The sequence below is a fragment of the Hypanus sabinus genome, chromosome 14 (genome assembly GCF_030144855.1).
Source record: "Hypanus sabinus isolate sHypSab1 chromosome 14, sHypSab1.hap1, whole genome shotgun sequence".
Classification (NCBI taxonomy): Eukaryota; Metazoa; Chordata; class Chondrichthyes; order Myliobatiformes; family Dasyatidae; genus Hypanus; species Hypanus sabinus.
This window is the reverse complement of record NC_082719.1, coordinates 8,505,315-8,532,688: the sequence shown is the minus strand read 5'-3', so window position 1 is coordinate 8,532,688 and position 27,374 is coordinate 8,505,315. Positions and strand designations below refer to the sequence as shown.

Genomic DNA, 27,374 nt, shown 5'->3' with positions numbered 1-27,374 from the left:
AGAGTGCGGCATGCAAGTTTCCCAACCTCCATTCTAACAACCATGAGCGTCCTGTCTGGCTACATCATTGTATGGGATGGAAGCTACAAGGTATCAGACCACAAGACCCCACATAGGATCACTGGGTTTATCTTCTCCCGAGTTCTTGACATTTACCAGAGCATTATATACAAAGGACCGTTGAGGATCCCTACCACCCGTCCCACAATCTCTTTGACCCACTACAATCAGGAAGGAGCTACAAGAGCATCAAGACTAGGACCTCCAGACTGGATAACAACTTCTTTCCCCACACTGTGAAACTAATGAATACCCTGCCACCACTGAGGTCTCATCACTAGAACAGCAACCTGTTTATTGATTACCTGTGCTGTGTTTTTCATGTGCATTTTTAATTATATTTTATTAACTTATTTGTGATGATATTTTGTTTCATGTGCTGTGTGTGATATATGAATTGGGGATTCATCATGGCAGGGAGGAACATTATATCATTTGGTTCTAATATGTATGGTTAGATGACAATAAACCTGAACTTGAATTTGACAATTATGCAAGTCGAGGCTCAATATTCTGAGGTAAGTGATTCATCTTCTGAGACCGTGGAGCCTTTCCAACATCTGCAATGCACAAATAAACAGTGAAATGGAATAATCACCCCACCCCCACGACAGCCCTGGTTCCTGGTTGAGTGCAGTGCCAAAAGCTCTCAGAAAGCATGACATCATTCAGAACAAAGCAGCCCACATGAATGAGACCACAGCAACCACATTAAACATTCATCCCTCAATCACTGGCACAAAGGGCTGCAATGTGTAACATCTACAAAATGCAATGTGGTTACTCACCCACACTACTCCAGCAGCATCTTCCAAACCCCAGGAACTCTACTACCAAGTAGAGCGAAGGTAGCAGGCACATAGGAACACCACCATCCACAGCTTCTGCTCCACATTATGCAGCTCTATGGACTAGTAATACACCACTGATTCTTCACTGTAAGACTGAAAATCCCTGCCCAATAGCAGGTTCATCAAAAGTACTGTGTTTGTTCAAGAAAGAGGATCTCTACTCCCTTCTCCTGGACAATTATGTATGCACCGTAGATACTGATCTTACTGGTAATGTCCAGATTACAAAAACAAATACATAAAATGAATATCCTCCTCACTTCCCTCCACCAATTCTCATTCACAAGCCCATCAACACCCACTCCATTCTCCTGCCAGCAATTTATACTCAGACAAGTTACAATAATAATTTATATAACAACAAGATGCTGGTGTTTGGGAGGCAAGTGGAACACCAGGGAAAGACATATAGAATATGTAAACTCTACACAGAATAGCACCTGATGTAATGAAACCCAGATCACTAAAGGCTAACAGTTTAGATAGCTTCATTTGAGATAGTTAACAAATATCCTTCCACAGCTACTGCGGTGTTTGGGCAGAAGGAAAAAGTTAAATTAGTCACTCAAAACATTTTGCCAGTCATACTTGCAGATATCACAGAGGAAATAAAATACCAACATAGAAGTCAAGTTGTCAAAGTGTATCATGTGTGATCTCATATTATTTGCGGTTTATAACATTTGCACAAGCATAATAGAAGAGTAGCCTGTGAGTTTTCGGGGCAGCAATAGTTGTATATGCAATGCTTCTCTATGAATCGGAACTTGCAGAAAAATGCAGTAACTACCGATATAAATTGTGCACCTATTTCATGCAGCGCTGTGCTCTGCCCTCCAGATAATGGGTATTATTTTTCATTTTATTTCTACGCTGGAGACCACACTGTGGTGTGTTTGTTCCATTGCACAAAGCATCTCACTCAGCATCCTCGTGAGATTGTGGAAGTTCTAAGACATACTTGGTTGGGATTTTGCCAGCTGTGCTTCAACACTGGTCTCTTCATGGACGTCAGTGGTGTAGCTCAGGCTTGCTGCTACTTCAAATTGTTATGATGACAGAGGTACAACAGAACTATTCACTTCAGAGCTTAGCAACAGCTGTGAGGCATAAAGTTAAGTATTAGCAATTTTACACTTTTTGAAATACTGGATGTTTATAAATAGTGTTCTGAGTGTTGAAACTTTTTTTCAACTTCACTTGTAACATCCCTTTTAGCAAACAAGAATAATGAGAGAATTGTGGTTGATTTACCCAGCCCAAGCACCTTGTCACATATTGATGATCCAATGGAATTTTATTTTTTCTACCAGTGGTAAATCAGAAAAGATAGATGAAATAACTTTCAGGGCGGGGAGTTTTGGACAATACAGCGATTTGTAGATATGTTAGGTAGATAGATCACATCCGGAATTATTTTCAGGTAGTGGACAATTTTCCTTGCACGCTGCTCTGATATATTGGAAAATTGCGTACTAGGCAAGTTATAGCAGTGGCCTTCTGTCGGGTGAGTTTTTATTAAGAGATCACCAGCACTTAATGGGAACCGGCTGGATTCAAACTCGGGACCTCTCGCTGTCCAACGCTGATGCCACTACGCTACCAGCCAGCCAGATATAAGTTACAATTGGTTAATAAATAACCACATACCCAGCTTCCCTGCCATCCGATTCATAAATGGACTTCGAAGCTTTGGACACTACCTGACTTTCTTGATATATAGAATTTCTGTTTTTGCACATTTTTAATAGTCTATTCAATATACATAATTGATTTACTTGTTTATTTATTATGTTTTATTTTATTTATCTTTTTTTTATCTTTTTTTCTCTCTCTCTGCTAGATATTGCATTGAACTGCTGCTGCTAAGTTAACAAATTTCACGTCACATGCCAGTGATAATAAACCTGATTCTGAAACGTTGATTAGGACACTGTAATGACTCATCTGTACCCATTCAAATAATGAATAGGTCTGTTTTTTATCTACAAAACTATCATCTTTAGAAGGAGCAGTGTGCCTGTTCCAGTCAGAGTGCCAAGCACAAATTTCAAGATTTATGGAAGTTGTTTCAACCTAAGGTGATTGCTGATACCAGCTTCATAAAATCAATCCCAGTTTCATGTCCCAAGGAATTTTATTTTCTTCCTAATTGAAAGAGAGTGACGGCCACATTAATTTCCCATTGATGAATCACGTTACTCCCAAATATTCAGAGCATTAAGGAAGTAACCAGGGAAACAGGAATGCAAAAGATACGTATATTATAGAACAGCAAAAGCAACCCCATATGGAAATGTAATCCAATATTAATATATGGGATTGGGAGCCTCAGGCACCGCTTAAACACTAAGTAACAAGGTGGCCTTAAGTTGTTGTTGCAAGCAGACAACTCAAAAATATAGAGCCACAAAAACTGTTGATGTTACCAAGTACTGAAGATGCTGGAAGCCCTCAGCAGTTCAGTAGGAAGAATCATGGAGTTGCCATTCCAGTTCAAGGACCATTCATCATAAAGCACAGAACACAACCTCATCTTTTAGTTCATACCCTCTAATCCAGGCAGAATTTTCTGAGTCCTTTCCAAAGCTTCCGCAGGATGTACATTTCCTTAAATGAGATTAGAAGGCATGCTTTCCATGTAGGTAGACCTTACTAAAACCTTACATTTAAATTCAAACTTGATCAGATTAAACTCCATTTGCCATTTCTCTGCCCATGTCTGTAACTGAATTACATTCTGCTCTATCTTTCAACAGGCTATGCTGTCCACCATTTTTTGTAACCCCAGAAGTAAAATATTGACCATTAGACATAGGAGCAGAACTAGGCCATTCAGCTCATTGAGTCCATTTCACCATTCCTTCATAGCTGATTTATTATCCCGCTCACCCCATTCTCCTACCTTCCTCCTGAGGCCCCAACCAATCAATAACCTATCAACATCCATTTTAAATATACCCAATGACTTGGTTTCCATAGCCTCCTGAGGCAATTAATTCCACAAATTCACCACCATCTGGCTAAAGAAATTCCTCATCTCAATACTAGAGGGTCATCCTTGTATTTTGAGGCTGCACTGTCTTGACCTAGACTCCCCCACCTTCAAAAACATCATCTCTACGTCCACTTTATCTAGGCCTCTCAATATTCAATAGGTTTCAAAGAGATCCTCACTCATTCTTCAAACTCCAGCAAGTGCATGCCCAGAGCCATCAAACACTCTTGATATGTTAACCCTTTCATCTTGTGAACCTCCTGTGGACAGTAAGGGTGTGCTAAGTTGTAGGGAGGTGTGGGTTGATGGAGGAGAAAAGAGAATGTCTATAGTGGGCGCAGGTGAAAGCTGCTAAAGTGACGATTAATTTAAGCACATGGCAGAGTTGAAAAAAGATAAACTAGAAAAGAGAGTACAGTACATCTTAGGAGAAAAAGAAGTGGTTCATTGAAAATGTTAAATTTAATATTAAATCCCAAATGTTACAAGATACCCTCATAGAAGCTAAGATGCCATTATTGTAAATGTGTTTTTATATGTGGATTTTCAATATTTTAAGTTAAAATTTAACTAATGTAATAATAAGCTATACTGAAATATATGCCAGTGTTTTATTTTATGGATGGATAGTGTTTTTTAAAAACACTATCACTAAATGTGACTTAAAATATATACAGCATACTCCCATTTAAGATTATATATATTTTAAGTCACATTTTATTAACAAAAGGTAGCAACAATCTTGGCATATTGTATGCTGACAATACTGGACAATAACATTTTAGTTCAATTGAAATCCATTTCTATTTATCAGCTATGTAACCATGCATCACCTTGCTAATATGTGTAATAAGCTTACAGTAAAGCCCTTCTAAGATCAGTGTATCAAAGATTTAAATTGTGACTGCTAGGGTACAATCATTTTAACCAGCAAGGAAGAGCTGTATGCTATGGGATGTCCCAACTTTTACTAATATTAATTCAAAAATAAGCCAATCAGCAACATTTGTACATGAAAATGTGAATCATATATCAGACAGGTGTTCCATCCTTTTTTCTATCCTCGAATGCTACATCTACTCTAATATAGAAATTTAACATACTTTGGGCATGACGTTCTCAAAATACTGCAATACCTTTACCAAAGTCAATGTTGTAAAATACCAACTACGGAGATCATCCTCTTCCTTATACATTTAAGATATAGGCTAATATGAGCTTGCCTTCAAATCCACTTTGCTGCTTGATCCCTACAACCCTCAACTTGCAGTACAAAATTATCTACCTTAGTCTTGAATATATACTCAAGGAGACAATGTCCAAAGCTTTCTGGAATAGAAAAGTTCCAAAGAGTCACATCACACTGAAGAGATTCTACCTTATCTCAATGAGATTATTTATCAATCTGTTAAATTCTGTAAAGTACAGGCTAAATTTGCTTAATCTTTCCTCATGTGACAACAACCTCACCACAGCAATCAATCATTTCATCCACAGGATGTACCGTTCCATAAAAGGTGTGCTGTGATTGAGGCTGATCTCACCAAAACCTTGTACAATTCAGCAAGGTGGCCCTATACTTGTACCCAGTGACCATGGAAGAAAGGCAAACATTCTATTTGCATTTCCAGTTAGTTTTCATACTTGTGTGATAACCTACATGCTAAATGATTTCTCTGAAGATTAGCATTCATGAATCTCACAATGTACAAATCATATTCAGGTTTATATTCTCCTGACCAAAGTGAACAGTATCACACTTTCCTACAATCTATTCTATCAAGCATATTTTTGACAACTCACTTAATCTGTTAACAGATTTTTGTGTTCATCTCAGAACATACTCTCCTACCTACATAAGTATCATAAGAAAATGTAACTACGTTAACCTTATTATAAAGGGTATCAGCCTAAAATATTGTTCATTTCACTCTATAGATACCTCCTGACTCAAGTTTCTCCAGAATGCTATGCCTATTGATATATTAATCACCATCTTTTATCAAAAACATCAGTATAAATTGTACGTGGCTTAACTCTAAGGCATCAAATTAGTTACACACTCTGTCAAATAGAATTTGAGCAATATGTCCTCCTCTTGTTTTCTGTGAGTTAGCTTACTGTTTATTCACGCTAAATACATTGCAAACAACACCATGAGTTCTTGTTGCATATCATTGAAAGACTTCTGGAAACTGAAAGTGTCGACATATACTGACTGCCCTTTAGCTGTACTGCAGTTACAACCTCAAATAACTCTGAAAGCTATCAAATATAATATCCCTTTCATAAAACTATGATGACAGTACCTGATTGTGTAATTATTTCCTAAGTGAACTGCTACTACATCTTCAAACCTTGGACTTCAGTATTCCCTGGCAACAAATACTGAGCTGACTGTTGCATATTTTTCTCTGTTAATTCTTTCGTCTCACTTGAATTTATTGGAAATGTGTTATATTTTGTGTCAGGATTCTCCAACAACATAGCAAGTCACAACCACATTATTTCTGCAGACCGCTTTTTGGAAACTCTAGATGCATGCTAGAAGATGTAAAAGATCTGCAAATTTTGTCTTGGTACTTTTTCCCCTTAGTGATATTAAATAAGTTCTCTTCCTTTTTATTTTATATATAGTATATCTCCTGATAATTTATTCTTGTAGTCTATTTTCTTTATCAATTTTTATATTTTGCTGTTTCCTTATATAGTCTGAATCCTCTGTCATTTTATACTTTGCAACTGTATAACCTTTTCCTTTCAATCAATTATTCCTTAAATCATCCATTAAATATCACTTCTGGTGCTAGCTTTAACAATTAGATTAAAGGTCTTTAAATCTCTAACAAGCTATTTACTGTCATATCACTGGATTCCCCTTAAGCTTCTCACTCTCAAACTGAAAGTGAAATTCTTTCACTTCCCCAGAGATCCTTTACTATGGGATCACTAATTAGTTCCATCCATTCACACATGACCAGATCTAAGATGTCCTTTTCACCTGTAAGCTGCACTACAAACTGTCCTCAAATACTCAATAAATTTTCCTCATGAACTCAACATCTTTAACTTCGCCCATTTGATTTTCACGGTTTATTTGAAGACTAAAGTTATCCATAATTATTTTATTACCCTTCTTTCACATTCTTGATTGACATTCTCAGTGGAATGCTGCAGATCTTCTGTAGAGATCAGCATGAATGTCCACAGACTACACACACAAGTTGTTTCCCATCAGCTTTTTGTTTCTCATCTCTACTCAAACTAATATTGTATCCTGATCTTCTAAGACAAGATTTAATCTCAAAAATTTAATTATGCCTTATTTGTCCCAAGCATTTTCCATTCTTTTTATTTTTCCAAAAATATCAATACCCAGGAATATTCATTTTCAGTCTTGGTCACTTTACAATTTATATCTTACGTGAGGTGTTGATTTACCTTTAAGGACCACATCACTCCTTCTATGGTAGGGGTTCTTACAGTGAGGTCCATCGACCCCTTGCTTAATGGCATCAGTCCATGATGTAAGAAAGGTTGGGAACCCGTTTGATGGTAATAAGGGACACAGTGTTCCAGGGGGAGGTTGGCGTGGCCCGGGCAACACAGCTACACAAGTGACCAACTACACTGACAGAACAACTCTGAAAGCTGGTGATTTCTCATTTCAATAAAATGAAGCAATGAAATTAATGACATAAATGAGATTTCAAAGGACTAAGGGAACACTTATAAGAAATGAATACAACATAATTGAACTAAATGAAATTTAATAAACAGATCGACTTACCTTTCTTCTGATAATCAAGTTTTCCCATAGTTTCAGACTATCATGACAATTGGAATAGCCCAACTACGAGGATGTCCAGGCAAATCTCAGCTGAAGACCTGCACTATTGCCACTTTCCTTACCTTACTTGCAGTTCAATTACAGTTTAGTGCATACGTATGGTTTACATACATTCTGAGCCACTCACAGCCTATCACGTATTAGTTCATGCTCTGCCTCCCCCATGTGTCAACGATTTTGCAGCCGCACCAATTCATTCCATTTTTTTTCCACCTATAACATCTAGAAAACAGCCTGCAACTTCCAGTGAGTGCAGTACATCTAAGATGTATGGGAAAAGTATTAGCATAGATGTGAAACTGCAAAGGATTCAGTGTTTGGAAGCGGGTGAGCATCAGGTTGATGTTGGCGCCTCTTTGAAATTTGCGGCGTTAATCGGTAATGACTCTGACTGGGAGCGCAGCAATAAGGCAAAAAGAGGTATTCTTTTCATGATTTCCTGCTATTGAGCACTGCTTCATGAGAGGAAACTTAAGAAATGGCAGTCAAATCTCAATGCCTATTTGAAGAAGAAGCCAAGGTCAGAGGAGAACCTATAGCCTGGTCCCTCCTCTAAGATGTAACCAACACCCGTTTCCCATTGCTGCTGCGGCGAAGTTTTACCGTTCCACTGATGTACAGGTTCGGCCTATCTGTTTGTTCCTCCACAAATTACTGTGATACACAAAATTAAAAATCATATATCTTGGGGCTGATTTTTTTTTAAATCAGGCACACATGCCTACTTGCATAATGTTATAATGATCCCACATTGCGCTGACTTACACAGCACTCCACCTCCGAGGAACACGTCCTCTGCGCTAAGCGGGGTCTGAGTGTATACATAAAGACTTGGCCTCCACAGCCACCAGTGGCTACAAATCGCCCAGATTCACCATTCTCTGGCTTAAGAAATTCCACCTCTTCTCTGTTCTAAAAGGTTTTCCTCTATTCTGAGGCTGTCCTCTGGTCCTAGACTCTCCCACCAGAGGAAACATCCTCTCAGTGTCCAATCAGTTAAGGCCTTTCACCATTCGACATGTTTCAATTAGATGATGTCTCATTCTTCTGAACACTAGTGCAAGTCAGGCCCAGAGCCATCAAACACTCTTCATTTGACAAGCCGTTCAATCTTGGAGTAATTTTTGTGAGCCTCCTTTGAACCCTCTCCAATCCTTTCTAAGACAAAGGGCTCAAAACTGCTCACAATACTCCAAGTGAGGCATCAATGCTTACATCGCATTTGCCTTCCGCAACACCAATTCAACCTGAAAATTAACCTTTAGGGAATCCTGCACAAGAACTCCTAAGTGCCTTTACACTTCAGATTTTTGGATTTTCTCTGTTAGAGAAAGTTCTTCTAACAAAGTTCATGACCATACATTTCCTGACACTGTACTCTATCTGCCACTTCTTTGCCCTTTCTCCTAATCTAAGACCTTCTGTGACCTCCGTACTTCCTCAAAACTACCTGCCCCTCCAGCTATCTTTGTATCAACCACAAACTTTCCAACAAAGCCATCAATTCTGTCATCCAAATCATTGACATATAACGTAAAATGCAGGCCCCAGTCAGATCCCCATGGAGCATCATTAGTCACTGGCAACCAACCTGATAAAACTCACTTTATTCCTACTCTTCCCCTCCTGACAAGCAGACACTAATTAATCCATGCTAGTACTTTTCCTGTAACTTGTTAAGCACTCATTTGTGGCAAAGGTCTTCTAAAAAATCCAAATACCCAATATCAACTGACTCTTCTTTGTCTATCCTGCTTGTTATTTCTTCAAAGAATTCCAACAGTTTTGTCAGGCAAGATTTTCCCTTGAGGAAACCATGCTGTTGATGGCCTATTTCATCATGTGCACCCAAAACCACAATCTTAACAATCGATTCCAACATCTTCCCAACCATTGAGGTCGTAACTAGCCTATAATTTCCTTTCTGCTGCATCCCTCCCTTCTTGAAGAGTGGAGTGACATTTGTTATTTTCTAGACTTTCGGAACCATTCTAGAATCTAGTGATTTTGAAAGATCATTATTAATGCCTCCATAATCTCTTCAGCCACCTCTTTCAGACCTCAGGGGTGGTGGAGGCAGATATGATAGGGTCTTTTAAGAGACTTTTGGATAGCTACATGGGCCTTAGTAAAATAGAGGGCCATAGGTAAGCCTAGTAATCTCTAAGGTGGGGACATGTTCGCACAAGTTTTCAACCATGAGCTGCTCTAATAAGCCATCTCATGGGCATTCTAGAAAATTTCCCCTTGGATCCAAACAACCTGATTTTCGCAATCTATATGAATATTCAAATCTCCCATGAATTTTGTAATATTGCCCTTTTGGTATGTTTCCTTTCTCCCACTGTAATTTGCAGACTACTGTTTGGGGGTCTGTATACAATTCCCAGTCTTTTTACCTTTGCAGTTCCTTAGCTCTACCCACAAAGAGTCAACATTTTCTGACCTTCTGTTACTTAAGGATTTGATTTCATTTTTTAACAACAGAGCCACGCCACCCTCTTTGCTTACCTGCCTGTTCTTTCAATACAACATGTAGCCTTGGATGTTAAACTCCCAGCTATAATCGTCTTTCAGCCATGATTCAGTGATGCCTACAACATCATACATGCCAATCTGTACCTGCACTACAAGTTCACCAAACTTATTCCATATACTGTGCACATTCAAATAATACGCCTCTGTCCTGTATTCACCTTTTTTGATTTTGTCCACTTCCACTTTGCACTCATCCTGTTGACTGCATTTTGCCCTATCACCAGCCTCTCCTTGCTAGGAGTCTCACTACACATTACCTTTGTTTCTAAACCAACTACCTCATCTTCAGCACAATCACTCTAGTTCCTATTCTTCCTGCCAAATTAGTTTAAATCCTCCTGAACAACTCTAGCAAAGCTGCCCACAAGGATACTGGACTCCTTCTGGTTCAGGTATAACCCAACCCTTTTGTACAGGTCATATCTTCCGCAAAAGAGATCACAATAGTCCATAAATCTAAACCCCTGCCCCCTGCACCGGACCCTCAGCCACACATTCATCTGCCAAATCATCCTATTCTTACCCTCACTGGTGCAAGGTACATGCAGTGATCCAGAGATAATAACCCTGGAGATCCTGTTTTTCAGTTTTCTACTTAGCTTCCTTAAATCTCTCTTTAGGACCTCCTCACATTGTCTACCCACGTCATTGGTGCAAAATATGTACCAAAACTTCTGGCTACTCACTTACCCATTTGAGAATGCCATGGACCAAATGTGAGACATGCCTGACTCTGGCACCTGGGAGGCAATATTGCTTCTGTTCCTCAGAGTATAAAACCTCCAGGCCACTGTAGTCCTCTTCGCCTCTCTTTTCTGAGCCGCAGCACCAGACTCGGTCCCAGACACCCAGTCACTGTGGTGCCCCCATGGGAGCCCGTCCCCTCAACAGTATCCAAAGTGGGATACTTATTATTGAGGGGAACGTCCCTTGGTGTTTTCCGCAAAGGTATTAAAGGTTACGAAGAAGAAGGCAGGAGAATGCAGTTGAGAGAGATAATAAAATCAGCCTAGAATGGCCAAGCAATCTTGATGGGCTGAATGTCCTAATTTTGCTCCTTTGTCTTATGTCTTATGAGATGAAAGAAATACTTTTTTTTAAGAAATGGGTGAGATGCCCATGTATCTAACCAGTTCTTTTTAAAAATTTCCAGCAATGGAAAAGAGCCTGATGACTACAAGGTACTCCTTGTATTTTAGATGTAATCCCGTTACCTTTTTATCCTCTTCTATTGCCATAGATCCTTGATGAAACATATCTTCTTGAGCCCTTCCTTATTGGTTGGGATGATGATTTAACCTAGTATCAGAAAGGCAACACATGAACTGAACGGAATATAAAACAAGAGCCTAATTTTTGCAGGGAATTGTGGCAGTGTAGCTTACAACTTCTGGTATTTTCCGGTGGAAGAGATGGAGAGATTGTATGGCAGAGCACAGGAACAAGCTCTTTAGCCTGTGATCCATTTCAACCATCCAATTTACATTTTATAAGCTCCCTACACTCTCAACTCCTCTAAGATTCTACCACTCATCTGCACACTAGCGTCAATTTACAATGGCCAATTACCAAATGACCTTGGGGTGTGAGAGAAACCAGACCACCCAGAGGAAACCCATGCCGTAACAGGAAGAAAATGGAAACTCCACATAGACAGCAGTTGAAGTCGGGATTGAATCCAGCTTCTGGCACTGTGAAGCACCAGCTCTACTGTCTTAACACCATGCTGCCTCACATGAAACCAGTTTTGATATTCTCACATTAACATGGTATTATCTACAGAAAATCTAACTAATTTTGCAGAGAAATTAAATTATGCTCTCTAGTTGCTCTATGATGTTTTGTGATAAATTATTTCTCTGACTGACCTATTAAAACCTTTCATAATTTTCTTCGAGAGTGAAATAATACCCAACTAAACAATATAAAGTTTAAGTCTCTGTTTTCTCTCCTTGGGTTTGCCTGAAAATGTTCAGACAAAACCAAGAAGATAAAAACAAAGCTTTTAACCAGCCAGTTATTAAGTAATATGAGCTTAAGATCATATGATCCTTTGATTTAGAAGCATGTACTTATAACAGAGTCAGGATTATGAGTTGGAGTAGAACCAACCATTTATCTTGGAAGTTAGTAACTGTTAAAATATTTGAAGGATGAAGGGAAGAAAACACTAAATAAAGATCACAAAATGCATTGAATCGGAAAATTGGAAGTCATATATTCAGATGTACACTGTAACTGCCTATGTTAGGAGGGCAGTGTCACATAATTCTCATAGAATCATGAAACATTATATTAGCAAAACACTGCTACAACACATTTAAAGTACTCTGCAGGCTAAAGGTTAATTGTGCTTTGGTTAAAATATGCCTGAGAGACAAAAGTTCAATATTTCTTCTTCAGCAAGTTTCAGGATGTCGGCTTCTTTCTAGTCCACTGTAAAAACTTTATAAGAAGGGCAGTTAACAGACTGTGAAGGTCAACTTCAAAACTGGCAAAAATGAATCCATGAAAATCCCTGTAACGTACATTAGCTCTTCTGCCAGATAGGAGAGTAATCTGTGTCTTACCAAACTGACAAATCCTGTAACATAAGACATGGTTTTTTTTACAGGACTTTTTTAAGCAATACTGATTCACTAAATAAAAGCACATTACAATTAAAGGCAAAATACTGCCAAAGCAACATAGATAAAATGCTGGAGGAACTCAGCAGGTCCATGGAAATGAACTGTAGGTGTTTTGGGTCAAGACCCTTCTTTAGAACTGGAAAGGGAGAAGATGCCAGAATAAAAAGGTGGGGGGGGGGGAACAGCTAGAAGGTGATAAGTGAAGCCGGATGGGTGGGAAAAGGGCTGGAGATGAAGGAATCTGAAAGGAGAGAGAATGGACCATCAGATAAAGGGAAGGGGGGGGGGGGGACCCAGGGAAGGCGAGAGATATTTGAGAAGAGATAACAGGCCAGAGTGAAGAATAGAAGAAAATTACCAGAAGGAGAAATCGGAAATCTGTGTTCATGCCATCAGGTTGGAGGCTACCCAGATGGAACATAAGGTGCTGCTCCTCCAGCCTGAGGGTGGCGCAAGAGGAGTCTGTGGACCGACATGCCAAAATGGGAAATGGAATCAGAAATATAGTGTTTGGCCACCAGGAAATTCTATTTCTGGCAGATAGAACAGAGGTGCTCGACAAAGCAGTGCCCCCAATTTATAATGGGTCTCACAAATGTATAGGACGCCACACCAGGAGCATCAAATGCAATAGATCCCAGCAGATCCACAGGTGAAGGTCGCCTCGCCTGTTTGGGGCCCTGAGCGGAGGTAAGAGAGAAGGTGAAGGCAAGTGTAGCACTTAGGCTGCCTGCGGGGGTAAGTGCCAGGCTCTCCCGATTAGTGTAGAAGGATGAATGAACAAGGAAATCACAGAGGGGAGAAACCCCAGCAGGGAGGTGAAGATGCGTTTGTGGTACGAACCCTTTGGAGACGGCAGACGTTAGAGAAAATAATGTGCTGGATACAGAGGCTCATGGGCTGGTAGGTAAAACAGGAGGAACTCTCTCATTGTTAAGGTGACGGGAAAGTGACTCGGTTGAGGGCAGCATCAGTGGCAAGAGGAGGGAAATCCTGTTGTTTGGAGGAGGAAAGGGAAGCTTCACCTTGGGAACAGATGTGGTGGAGATGAAGAACCTGAGAAAAGGAGACAGGGTGGAGAAGAAGTGTACTCAGGATAGCTGTGGGTATATTAGCAGGTTTACAAAATATGGTCAGTCAGCATTTTGTCTCCAAAGATGAAGACAGATTAAGAAAGGGCAGGGAGGTGTCAGAAATTGACCACATGAACTTAAGGGCAGGCTGGATGTTGCAGGCATGGTTGATGAAATTTATGATCTCAGCGTGGCTGCATGAAGCAGCACCAATGCAGTCATCAATGTAGCAGAAGATGAGTTGAAGAGCATTACCAGGAAAGGCTTGGAATAGGCATTGTTCTGCGTAGCTCATGAAAAGGCAGACATAGCTGGGGCTCGTGTGTCCATATCACCAAAATCTGTCATCAACGGAACTTGACATAGCTCCTTATCTGGTGTATGAATTCCCAATGGTAGCTAATACATTTCTTTATATTAAGTACTTTAAATGATATTTTACACAAAAACATAGTGAAACCAAATTAAAATGGATTTGTTGTGAGGCAACTGTGTTTGAAACCTATGTCCATTGATCATGGTGATACAAGATGCTGAATAAGAAGCCACAAACACAGGGTTGATGGATAGGCCATCTGTACATGATTACTAAACCTGTTCTGATGAAAGGATATTGACTTGAAATATTAGCTGCTTCTCTCTCAATCAACTGCTGAGTGCTTCTGTCATTTTATGTTTTTTTTTCTCATTTTCTCGGCTTAAGCAAGATCATCCTAATGACATCAGTTGCTGCACTGCTGAGGAAAGTAATCAATGTGGTCAGTCATGGTCTACCAAGATCATTTTGTCCAAAGGGAATCCTAATGATGCTTCTGCTTTATCCTGGCTGTCAAGATCTTCAGCATGAAAAGGAGATGCACTGGGAAAAGGCAGTGACTTGGTTTGGTCTTTCATGGCATGATGTAGTTCCCACTCACATGGCGCAGTAAGCCATAGCTAAGTCACTATTAACCAAAGTAGCTGATTCAGTGTAACTTCCACAAACTCAGTAGCGCTTTAGAATTTTTCTCAGCAGATAACTTGGAAAGCTGTTTAAATTGAACGCACACAAAACAATCCCCTTAAGCACTGGTCTCAATAGATTCAGTTTGAGCAACGCTAAATTAGTTATATATTCTCCCTAAACCTTGCTTCGCTCTCATATCCTTACCTGCACATGGAGCATCACAGCTGTAGTTTGGCGAACAGAATATGTTATAAAATGGAGCAACTCAAAAATGGTCTCTAATCTTTAAGGATATTATTCCTGGCTCTACTGCACAGTAGATGGAATATTAGCTGGGAGGACGGGTGCAAGGACTATGTATTCAACATAGTGGTAGCCAAGGTCACAAAACTGTACCTGCAATAACTCAATAAGAGCACCTAGCCAAATGGTGTAGTCTCTGCCATCTTGGAGCAGCAACTGCCAATGAGAAAGCCAATCAGGGAAAGTTTGACTATTGAGACAATGGATAGTGGTGGGAAGAAGAGCAAGCGGAGGGAAAATTCTACATTTTGTATATTATTCATTAGCTTATGCCAACTAATTTTCCCTCCTCTTGCTCTGCCTCCCACCACTATCCATTGCCTCAATGTTAACTCTTTAAATGAGAAATAGTCTCAAACAGCAATCACCTCATTCAATAATCTTCCATTAATTTTCAAAGGTAGGGTCTCAGTTCTGTCCAAAACAATGCTGACGCCTGAACCCGTCAAACATTGGGACTACTAGATCTATCACTGGTGGATCTAGAAGTATTCCAAGGACAACCTCATGATATTTCCATTCAAATCCAGTTTGCAGCTAAAATGCTGTGCTTCAAAGAAAAGAAACACTTACCTTTGCTGCATCAGAGATTCTTTCACACTTGTTAAGGGAGTAGAGACCTACCTGAAAGGGATGCTTCCCCTTTTTCTACTTCTTTCCAGTTAACACTCCAGCATGATAATATTCTCAGTATCATGCAATTTGAGGTTTTACTTTGAAGAGCTGGAACAGAAAAGATTTGGCCATTTCTTTTTGGCAGAGAATAAACCCTCCCAAAGGTACAGCAAGGTGCTGTGTGGATCAGGTGATCCAGATTGCTTCTCAGCCCTTGTCAGGAAATTAGAAAAAAAATTTCATGGCTAGGTGGAGATAAAAAGATGCATTGTCCAACCCAAATGACAAGGAAAGCCCATTTAACATTAGACATATACCCCTCAACATAGTGTGGCCAAATGCATCACTGAGGAGTAACAACATAAAGAAAAAGCAACACGCCAAATAATTAATGCCAGGCATCCTCTTTCTGCAAACACCTTCCTTTCATTGATTAGCTGGCATGGACTCGATCAAATTGCTCAACAGAGGCAAACTCTTGGCATTGCCGGAGACTCCTGCAAAAGCCAGGAAGAGAGTTCTCTTAGTACAACAGAAGACTCTCCTCAGGAGTATTAGAATGGTCTCAAGCACAAAATGTGAATGTTGATCTTATCAAAGACACAGACTTACCAACAAAACTAAATGTCAAGGAAGCAAAAGAAAGCACCACAACATGTTTCCCACCATTTTTAAAGAAAATCAATTGATGGCATCATCTTTGATATATTGTTAATATGTTCAGAAGTAATCTTAATATTATAAGTCCTAGGGTACAGTTACTTAAAGCATATATGTGCAAGGTCTGCATACTGTGCAGAGGATGAAAGAAATTTTCAGTTAGGTTCACATTTACACATTTTGACTGCCAAACCTCAGTGATTAATAATATGCTATTATTGCACTGATTTTGATTTTCACTCTTCTTTACACTGCTAATCCAGAAAATAGTACTCTCTAGATTGTGTAAGTGGGATAAAAGATCTGCAGCTGTATTTAGGCACCTTCTAAGATCTGTAGATATATTCCTCCATTCTCTGCATCCTTATTTAATATACGTATTGTTATGCATATCTCAGGACTTATCTGCAGTTCTTCATTAGTCACAGACTTACCTGGGTGCAAACTATCCCATTTATCTGCTCCTTCACAGTGAAATGGAATTTACCTCCAATCACCTATTACTTTCTCATCTGTTTATTCTACCTGGTATATCTTCCCATTCACAGAATGAAAACCTTCCCTATACATATTAGGTAACTGCACAGAAATTCAATCACATTTTCAGTTTAACCCTATGTCAAACATGCTTGTGACCATTTTCAACTGGGTGCTTTAATATGGACTGAAATCTCTGTACAACAGAATTAATATTATGGGGCTTTCTGTCCATGTGTTACTACTACTGAATGATTACACTTGTCCAAAATTTAGCAGATAACCACTTTGGTCTCATGCTGTTAATTCATTTCTTTGAAAAACATGATTTAACAGATAGAGGTACATTGCAACACAGATGACCAAGAAATATTACAAACATCCCCAATGGTGTAAAAAGCCTCCTCATTCAAAAGAAGATTCAGTTATTGTGTTGTGCATGCCTATGGTTGTATTCAGTCACAAGTGAAGACTATATTCTGGTTCTTGTAATTACTTCATAATAATTTGGTACTTTTGTGAAGCTTTAGCAGTTCACTTGAGCTATCCTCTATAACATTTTCTTCTGTCCATTCTGTTGGGTGCAGTCTTCCATTGACTTTATGATGCTTGTTGGATTTATTATATGCCTGCATGAAAATGAATCTCAGGGTTGTATATTGTGACATATATGTACTTTGATAATAAATTTACTTTGTATGTGAAGTAGTAGCTCTGAATAATATCTTTGGGCCCTTGCAAGTTCCAAGTATTGAGTACCACCCTCTTTGAGGGAATGAAATACTTTCCTATTCATATTGGCACTGTGTTACCAGTAACTCCGCCAGTTTAGTATGTCATACCTAGAATTATGGTTTTTATTATACCCACATATATGCTTTCAAGTCTGCAATATTAAAACAGTACAAAATCTTTCTTAATTTATTTCCACTGCCTTTCATTTTGATTTACATTTAAACCTAGCGAGTGCAGACTTTAAGATCTTGTGTTTGGTATCTCCAGACCAAGAAGTTGACTTTATTAATGATTTATCTAATATGTAATCTTGTCAATTTACTGAAAATATAAATATTCATTTCCTTGTCTATTGCTGCAGTAGACACTTAAAAAAAGACCTCAAACATGTTTCCTAATCCTCAATCCAGTCCTGAAGAAGGGTCTCAGCCTGAAACATCAACTGAGATGCTGTCTGACCTGCTGAGTTCCTCCAGCATTTTGTACATACTGCTTTGGATTTCCAGCATCCGCAGACTTTCTCATGCTTATTCTTAATCCTCTTCCCTTCTTTCTGAATCCACATGGGCTGTGCATTACCTGGCTGTGCTATTACAAATGTTCTCCCCGGAGATACCATAAAATCACCAAGGTAATTCTCCTTTCAACTAATATTAAATCATAAATATCGAAATTATAAAAATAATTTACTTCTTTATTCAAAATGTTAACAAATTTAGATTATGCTTCTAATTAGATGTAAGGCTAGGCAGATCACTTCTTTCTTGAGAGTAAGGGTTCTCTCACCCCTCTGATCATGCTTTACTATTTAAAGTAAATGCTGTTTGTTTTCCCTTTGTCTCCTCAGCCAACACACCATCTGCAGCTAAAAACCCACAACTACATCAATGATGCTACTAAATAGGTGTTAGCATATAAAAGTTTAAGTGAAAGGAAAACAAACAGGCTAAAGAGAAAGCTTTAATGCTATGATATTCCATACACTGAACTGTTCCTGTAGTTCTATTTTAAGCTCTTCTTTATGACTCCAGTTTCTCTTGCTTCTCTTTGTTGTCCGTGTATTATTGTACAGATGCACATACTGACCAAAATCTGTGAAGAAACAAGCTATCCTTTATTTTCATTTTTCTATAGCCAATTCACTCCTTTCTAATTCTAGTTCATTTCCTGCTTCCCTATCTGCCCAGCTTCTTTGTTTTCATTGCGTTCTTGCATTTGTTTCTACACAACCACACTGTTGACTGCTTTCTCTAGTTAGAGGAAAGCATGGGCAGCCATTGTTCAAACCAAGTTAATGCAAATTCCTGTTCTGTCATGAGTGTTTCTGTTTCTTTCAGAGCCATGAAATTGCAAATTTTGCGCAGTGAAAATGACAAAGTATTGGTTAAAATAAATAAATAATCAGCTACCACTACGAAGCGCAAAAGCTAGCACTCTGAGCTTTCCATCAGTACCAAGTTCAACACCGTTCCATCCAAAATCCCAAACATATAAAAATTCCTTACATGTCATTTACTGCATTTATAGAAATTACCAAAATAACACTATGAGAGCATTTCATGAACTCTCATGTAGAAAGTTGCACAAAAGCCACCAGTTTTAAAATTATTTATTTGTCCTTCAACTGGAGCAAGTGCCAGTCTTAGCATTTTCACTGCTCATTTATTTTTATTCTCAGGAATGTCTTTGTTTCAGCAACAACCTACAATCTATATTGTAACATAATAATCTTTCTGCTGTCAATAATACCTCTGATGCAATTGCAGATGGACAATTGCAGGAGTGTTACAGCAAAGTTACTGGCTCACAGGCCCAACTCTGAAGTCCAATTGCAAACGCTAAAAATGAGGAAATAAATGCGGTCAAGGTCCATGAATGCAGGAAAAGAAATAGTTGTTTCTTGTAAAAGTTTTGTTCCAAAGTCTACCATTGCTGCCATTAACACAAATAGTTAGTTGCCTATGTCATAAGATAATAGACTATAAATGAAAGAAACAAAGTGGTTCACAGTGAGGCTCGCAAAGGAAATATCACTTCCACGGTTGCTAGTCCAAATAAATTAGAACAGTGTCATGAGGCAATTATTGAATTGAAAATTAGCGCCATAGTCCTTTCAACCCTATTTGAAAAGAAACAGGAAAATAGATCTGACAGAACATAAATGTTACTTAGAAATTTACTTGTATGTTAACAATAGAAAATAGCATAAAATCTCAAGCCCAAAATTGTCAGTGCTATGGTATTCTACTTCTTACATCAGCCCCTCATCAAACACCCAACAGAATTTAGCTGATGCATCAAGGTTTGCGGATCTTAACACAGGCTGCCCTCAGCAACAGCAGAACAATAGGCTACAGTTACCATATAAAGAAAAATACACAAAAACTGAAGAAACTCAGCGAGTCAGGCAGTATTTGTGGTGAAAGAACCAGTTTTATGACTCACAATCAGGTATTGTTTGACATGCTGGGTAATTTTTCTGTTTCAGCTGTGTTTTGTTTTTCACTTACATCATTCATACTGAGTTTATTGACAATTTAAAAATAATTTTGGAGAGTTATTAACTTTGGTGATTGGAAGTTACCAACAAATCATAATAAGATATACTGTTTTAAACTCAGTAATTTCCATTATTGATTTATGAAAGCCAACACCTCTTTCCTCGCTGGGAAAAGCATACTTAATGGTTGAAATACGGTTGACCAGTGTGTGTTTTATGCAAGAGCTGACCATGGCCAAAATCATTTGCAGGAGCAAATGGAATAACTCAGGCTATTCAGTGTCATAGGTTGTAGTGAGGAGGTAACGGGGGAGGGAGGGCGGAGAGAGTTGGAAGGTGTCGCATCTATCAGAGCGAAACAGGAATGGGAGATGGTGGAGAGAGATCTGTATCAGAAACTTGGGGTCAGGCTTTGGCCATTGAGAAGGAGAGAAGAAAAGAAAGGATTCAGGACCAACATCAGTTTGGTGTGTGGCAGCTAGCCCATGGACAGGGAAGATTAAGACTTAAGAGTGATGACTGTTGGGGTAGCTTGGAGATGATTGCTAGTGCTATCATCATCTAAGGTTATAATGGTGGGAATCTTAAGAAGGACAAGCAGTGAATGTTAAATGGAAAAAGAGCCAGTTCTCAATAAATCCCAAGTGCCAGATTCCATTATCCAAATTTCTTAAGAAACACTGCTATTTGCACAGCACATCCACATTTAGCATACTTTCCGGACAGTGCAACCAAGCATTGAATGAGGATATCCCATAGCTTCATAGGTATGGAGAAGCAATTTATTGAATTACAATAAGAGTACAAAAAATGTCCAATGCCTTTCCTATAAAATTTCAATGTGAAGCACAAACAAATAAAGCAACTTGCAATAAGTCAAAGAGAGGTTTACCCTCCTCTAAACTTGAAAACTCCATCTAAAATTAACAAATTAGGATGAGCTTGTTACTTATTAATGAAGTCTTCATTGCCTGAAGAAATATTGTAAGCTTACTGACGGATTGACTGCCAATGTTAAAGATTAATTAAATTCTAAAAGCAATAAAAGACTATTCTTTGCAGTTAAGCAGAGATTATTGTGAAAGAAATCTGTTTTCCAAAGATCTGAGAGAACATTAAGATCAGTTACGGTATATACGCAGCCTTTGTATGTTATTTGTTTACTTAGTGCCCGATTTTTTATATAAATCAATACCATGCAGATTTAGTGTGTGTGTTTACCTCTGCTCTTGCTTCCACAGGTAATGGCAAGGATAGCATTCAAATTAAGAGGACCAAGATGGCTGTAGAAGATTATGTATTTTTAATTAATAAAATAAGTCATCCACTCCTACAAAGAATTATTCCCAGAAAGCAGCTAGAACTGCTGAATCACACAGCTACCAAATACATAATCTGAGGAATCAGTCTGGATACTTAACGTGTAAATGGCTTTTGATCTATTATAGATTCTTTTCAGGTTACATCTTGCAAAGACGATGAAAAGAAATCAATGTGCATGGAAAATAGGGAATTTTAAAGAAAACTTTTGTTACGATTCCACAAGATCAGAGCTTCAGTGGAGATAAAATACTGGAAAAATTCATGTAATTGAAAGCCAACAAATCTCTGGACCCAAAGCCAAAAATATTGACAAATTAGATGGAAAACAATCTGAAAAACAAAGGAAATGTTGTCTCTATGTTATCAGGTTTTTAACATAAGAATATGGAAGTTCTATTTCAATTATTATAGTGTTTGTGAGACAGCATTTAAAGTGTTATATACAGTCTTGGTCACCAAACAAAAGCCATATCTGAAGTGCAACTTTCATTAGATTGATCATCATCATACAAACAAAAAAATCAGTAGCTTGGGTCTATTTTCACCGCAGCTCAGAAGAATAAAAGGCCCTGTTGTGCCTGCTGACAAGCCGGGACTAGGGCATGAAAAGTCACAAGATAAAACTGAAAGTAAAACAAACAAATCTCTTTGCCCAGAGGGTAAAAATCTTCAAAATATTGTATCCAGGTCTACAAATGCTCAAGTTATTAAGAATGTTCAAGGATGAGGTTGATACATTTAGTGTGTAAAGGAAATTGGGGAAAATGGTGAGAAAATGGACTTGAGGTTGTAGAGCTCTCATAATGCGGTTGAATAGCGCCCGTCCTTCGCTATTATTTCTTAAACTCATTCCCAAATCTAACTACATTGCCGGCATCTGAAAACTGCACACAGCAGCCAGGAGAAAGATGGAAAATGCAAGTTGATTGACCTATTTAAAGACAGAGAGTTATCAAACTCATGTTAGAAACAGCACTTTGTTTAGCAGAGAAATCGATAAGTAAACCAAAGGGGGGTTTTTTTTGGGTCTAACATTAAATCTCAACAGACCCGAGTACTTGAGCAAACTATAAAATAGCTACTGAGCTTAACAATTTCAAAGGCCAGTAATATTTTAACCCAAATTTTCAGATGTAGTCATTTCACATTGAAAAGTCAACAAATCGGTGTAGAATAAACTATACAGTGTTACGTCCGTAGCCCCCTCCTTTGTGAGAATCGCAAGATTACTGTTGGGTTGGGTCAAGGGGCCCAGGAAATGGGAAAAGAGACTTCAGGCTGGCTTGTTTCCACAGCGATGTAAAGCTACGGGACATGGCCATTGTCTCTCGGAGACCAATTTGTGGATTGAGCTACTATACTACGTGAACGCCCTCAGGCAAAGTGGGCTGGTTGAGGGAGAGAGTGCACACCCCCAACCTGATTGACATCTACGACCCTGCGAGTCAAGATAAAAGAGGGTCTGTAGGAACAGTCCCTCAGACACACCAGAAGAAACGTTAAGCGACCACGTAACAGCAGGAAGTCATCGGAAGGAGGCCACGTGCGTTCAGTTCCGTTGCTGGAATTGGTGGCTGGAACCACGGAAAACGGCTTTTAGCTAACAACGGGGAAACCCACTCCCCTGACTCAACGGATTCGCATTCTAAAAGACCTGGGCAAGTTTTAAACCGCAGCTCTCTTAAACCCAAAACGCTGCAGCTTGAACGATCTAAGTGACTGTTATATTTCCATCGGACAATACATTATCCCCTAGACCGGGGGTCGGCAACCCGCGGCTCCGGAGCCACATGTGGCTCTTTTACGTCTGTGCTGCGGCTCCCTGTTGCTTTGGGAAATAATTGGTTGTGGCGACCCTTTTCCTGGCACATCCGAACCGACTCACTATTAGATAGCCTACGGGGGTTTGCGAGCACAGAGCTTTGGAGCCTCTGCGCCATGGGGGGCAGGTTGAGGGAGGCTTAAAAGTGAGGCTGAAGATTTCGAATAAAGTTTTTTCCTTCGACTGCAGTTACCGACTCCGTGTCGTAATTTTAGCGCTGCGTGTAGCACACCGCTACATGGTCAGTATTTAATTAAAATGTATTTTATGTTAGTTTGTTAGTTTTTGAAATGTAATTCTAAATTTGAAGATTATGGTGATCTTGTACAATCTAAATAAGACGTTGTGGCGACCCATTTCCTGACACATCCGAACCGGCTCACAATTAGCCAGCGCTCAGGCTAAGGGAGATAGCCTATGGGGGTTTGTGAGTACGTGCCTTTTGCAGCATCTGCGCCCATGGGGGGCGGGTTGAGGGAGGCTTAAAAGCAAGGCTGTTTAGTTCGAATAAAGCTATCTTTGACTGCAGTTTACTGACTGCGTGTAGCAACCGCTACAACGTGTTTTTATCGCTGGCTGTCCAGAGGGGAGGTGCTGAAACGCTTTGTCGCGTGTCTGGAAGAAGAGAAAACTTTCCTGGGCAGCAAAGGGCTCACCTTTCCTGAGCTGGAACAGCCAGAGTGGCTGGAAAAGCTACACTTCATGGTAGACATGACAGCGCACCTGAACACGCTGAACACAGCTCTTCAACGGGGTAAGGACGTACAGCCCTGCACATGTTGGAGGATGTTTTGGCATTCGAGCGCAAGTTGACGTTGCTTGCCAGAGATTTACAGAAAGGCACATTGTCTCACTTCCCCAATTTGAGAGAGTTCAAACAAGGTCACGACATGATAAATTCGGAGTATTTACATTCTGCAATCATTGCAATGCAAACATCGTTTGGGAAACGCTTCTGTGAGTTCAGAGAGGAAAAAAACACATTATCCTTCCCGGTCACTCCCCTAAGCATCGATCCATCCCTACTGAATACGACTGCATTGTCAGGTGTGAGTCAACCTGACCAAGTATGATAAATGTTTTAATTGCCTATTATTTTACGTATATTCATATGTTTTCATTGTTCAGTGAAATAGTCCTTTTATTTTTCAGGTTGACAGCTGGCTGACGTTATTTTTGGTTTGCTGCTGGCGGCAAATTTAAGTTTGGCGTTTTTCATAAATACAAGAAGGACTCAAATAGACGTTGAGTATTTTACTTAAAAGTAACCTTCAACCCAACGTCTTTTTTTCGGAGTTCAAAATGTTTTTGTTGCATGCAGAAATGTAATTTCGTTTTCTCTGCAGGAGTTCATCAATTTCATAAATGCAACACATTATAGTTTGTTTATACATAGCATAAAGGCAAAACAAAACGTTGTATGCAGTGTTATTTCATTTTAAATGTCAAACGGGTTTTGCGGCTCCCAGTGTTTTCTTTTCTGTGGGAAACGGGTCCAAGTGGCTCTTTCAGTGGTAAAGGTTGCTGACCCCTGCCCTAGACAATGATACAGCTATCTCTTATTGGTTATTATTATACCCGCGCTTTAGATTTAGTATTGACGATGTATATTATCTGTATGTTTGCATTAATCTTATTTTTGTGACCTTTATCAATAAATACTTTTAAAAATAGTACCATCAGACTTCAACCGACCTCTCTATCTTTGCTGGCAAGTGATCCAGTTACGGGATTTCGTAACATAGTGAATTAGAAACCGAAATCAATGAGGAAATGTGCACAAGAGGTATTATTTTACTTTTGTGTCTGTTTCAGTCAGCATTCTATCCACATACCAACCATCTCATTTTAGGCTAAGCAAATAATAGCATATCTCACCAGCAAAATCCCAGGAACATTTGCATCTCAATCATTCCGTTGTCAGGGGTAAGGAAAATGCAAATTATTAAAGGGCAAACAAGCAGTGGTCAGACTGATTCAAACTTCAAAATAAAATCTGGAGGTAGAATGGAAATACAGAATCCTGCAACTGTCAGCATTTAGACGTCTGATTTGATCCAAATGAGTAAATTATATTACATACACAATAAATAGTGGTCAGTGATATAAAAGAAAAGATAAACTTTTAATTAGTTATTACAGCAGGACATAAAATGAAAGAGCTCCCAGATAGTGAGGAGCCACAGAAACTCATTTGACACATTACAACCCTTATGGTTGTAAAACTTGTCCCTGTAACAGTGTGTATGACAAAGTATCGTGGATACTGGAAATCTGAAATGTGAACTGTACAGACAAAATCATAGACAGAACAAAATGAGGAATTCAGCTCTGGAAACCCTCATTACAACTCATGACTATCATAGACACACAAAGTTCATATGTTGATTGGGGTGGGGTAATTAGAACTAAAATAGATTCTCAATGTGTTAAAGGCAAAAGTAATTTAAATGACTGAAGACTTGATGAAATATGGCAGAAATGCATGATAAACTGATTTAGCAAAAAACGCAAATGGTGACCAACACTTGCATGGCAAATTATAATATCTTATTGTTAATATATTGCAAGATAGAACCAAAGATCAACATTACATCAGATAATGCACAAGGAATAAAATCTGAAATCGTTCTACTAAATCAGGAAATCAGAAAGTTCATTGGTCAGGCAGTTTTCATTCAAAACTTTCTTAGGATTAATGATAAAAAAAACTGTTCCAAGGCATTCACACAACAGAAAAAAGTAATGATAATATATAACACATCTGCTTTCATATTTCAGGCATCTAATCAGTACATTGATTCTTTCCCATTGTTTCAACTTGGACCACAAAGAGCTCAAAAGATGCTATACACCTATTTAGCATTTTTACAAAAGTATGAGCACTAGAGTACCCCAGTATCAAACTAAAATTAGCAGAAGCAAATTATAAGGAAGGAGCACAACTACGTTTGAACAGCATTTCAAATCCAAACAAAAATTGAATAGTTTGACATGCTATTCATCACCCAGAATGGTATTAACAGCATTGACATCCCCTACCTGTACTCAAAAGTACTTATTAAAAAAAATGTTCAACTGGGAAATTACTAATGACTTACCGATATGCAGAGCTTCCCCAGGTCCTTGTGCTGTGGAAAGGGTGATGTCAGTCAGTGCAGATTACAGACATTGTGATATAAGCAAGTGCAAATTTATCAAATTATGAGTGATAGTCGGCCATTTTTAAGATTTTTATTGCAGCCATTTGCAGGGTTAATTATGTACTTGTGTGTTTTTATATATACATACAGTATATATTGCTATACACACCAACATATATACATATTTATATACACATACATGTACATACATATGTACATATACTAAGTTCATATTTACCTTCTTATGGTTCTTGTATACATTTCTGTGAGCAAAGCCTTTTCCACAAAGTTTGCATTTGTATGGCTTATCCTCACTATGGATAATTTTATGCGCAGTTACTTGATCTAGACGTTTGAAAGACTTACTGCAGACCTCACAGGTGTAAGGGCGTTTCTCTGTGGAGAACGAGGAGCAAATATTAAACTGTCAGCTTGTAAAGGAGGAAAGATGAAAGAAAGACTTTAACCACTGAGGGAATCTTGCAATTAGGTCAACACAATTAAGATTAAACCAATTAGAAAGACAAGCAGCATGCCTTTTGGATTATGTGCATCAAATTACTTTTGTAGAACAAGCCTCGGTACATCTTCTGCGAATTGCACATCTTAAAGCTCTGCCTTCTATATACCAACTCTCTTTAATTAGTTTCAGTCAAAAGAGAATGACTTCAAAGAAAAGTAGCTTCACACCATGAACATAGATCAGCTCTTTTTCAGATTAAAGACAGTTAAGAAGCTATGACAAATTTATTTTGTGTTGCTTAATCACCAGGAGAACAGGTCACAAGGCAAGCTACAGAGAGTGAAACTTCATACTATCTGCTTTTTTTGTAAGAAACACCAGGATGAA

The 27,374-nt window shown here is 38.8% G+C and overlaps 1 protein-coding gene across 4 annotated transcripts in view; it reads right to left on the bottom strand.

Annotated features, from left to right (window-relative positions):
- The window catches only part of prdm5 (PR domain containing 5), a 305,611-nt gene that overhangs the window by 162,375 nt on the left and 115,862 nt on the right, over positions 1-27,374 (bottom strand). For 2 of the 4 annotated variants that reach the window (XM_059988749.1, XM_059988752.1), the window contains 2 exons: positions 26,763-26,920; positions 26,483-26,512 (listed from right to left, as the gene is read on the bottom strand). The exons of 1 other annotated variant lie outside the window; for it this stretch is intronic. In XM_059988749.1, the coding sequence (XP_059844732.1) occupies positions 26,483-26,512; positions 26,763-26,920 (188 nt within the window). The remainder of the gene's footprint in view (positions 1-26,482; positions 26,513-26,762; positions 26,921-27,374) is intronic. One more of the 4 variants, XM_059988750.1, reaches the window with a different exon arrangement.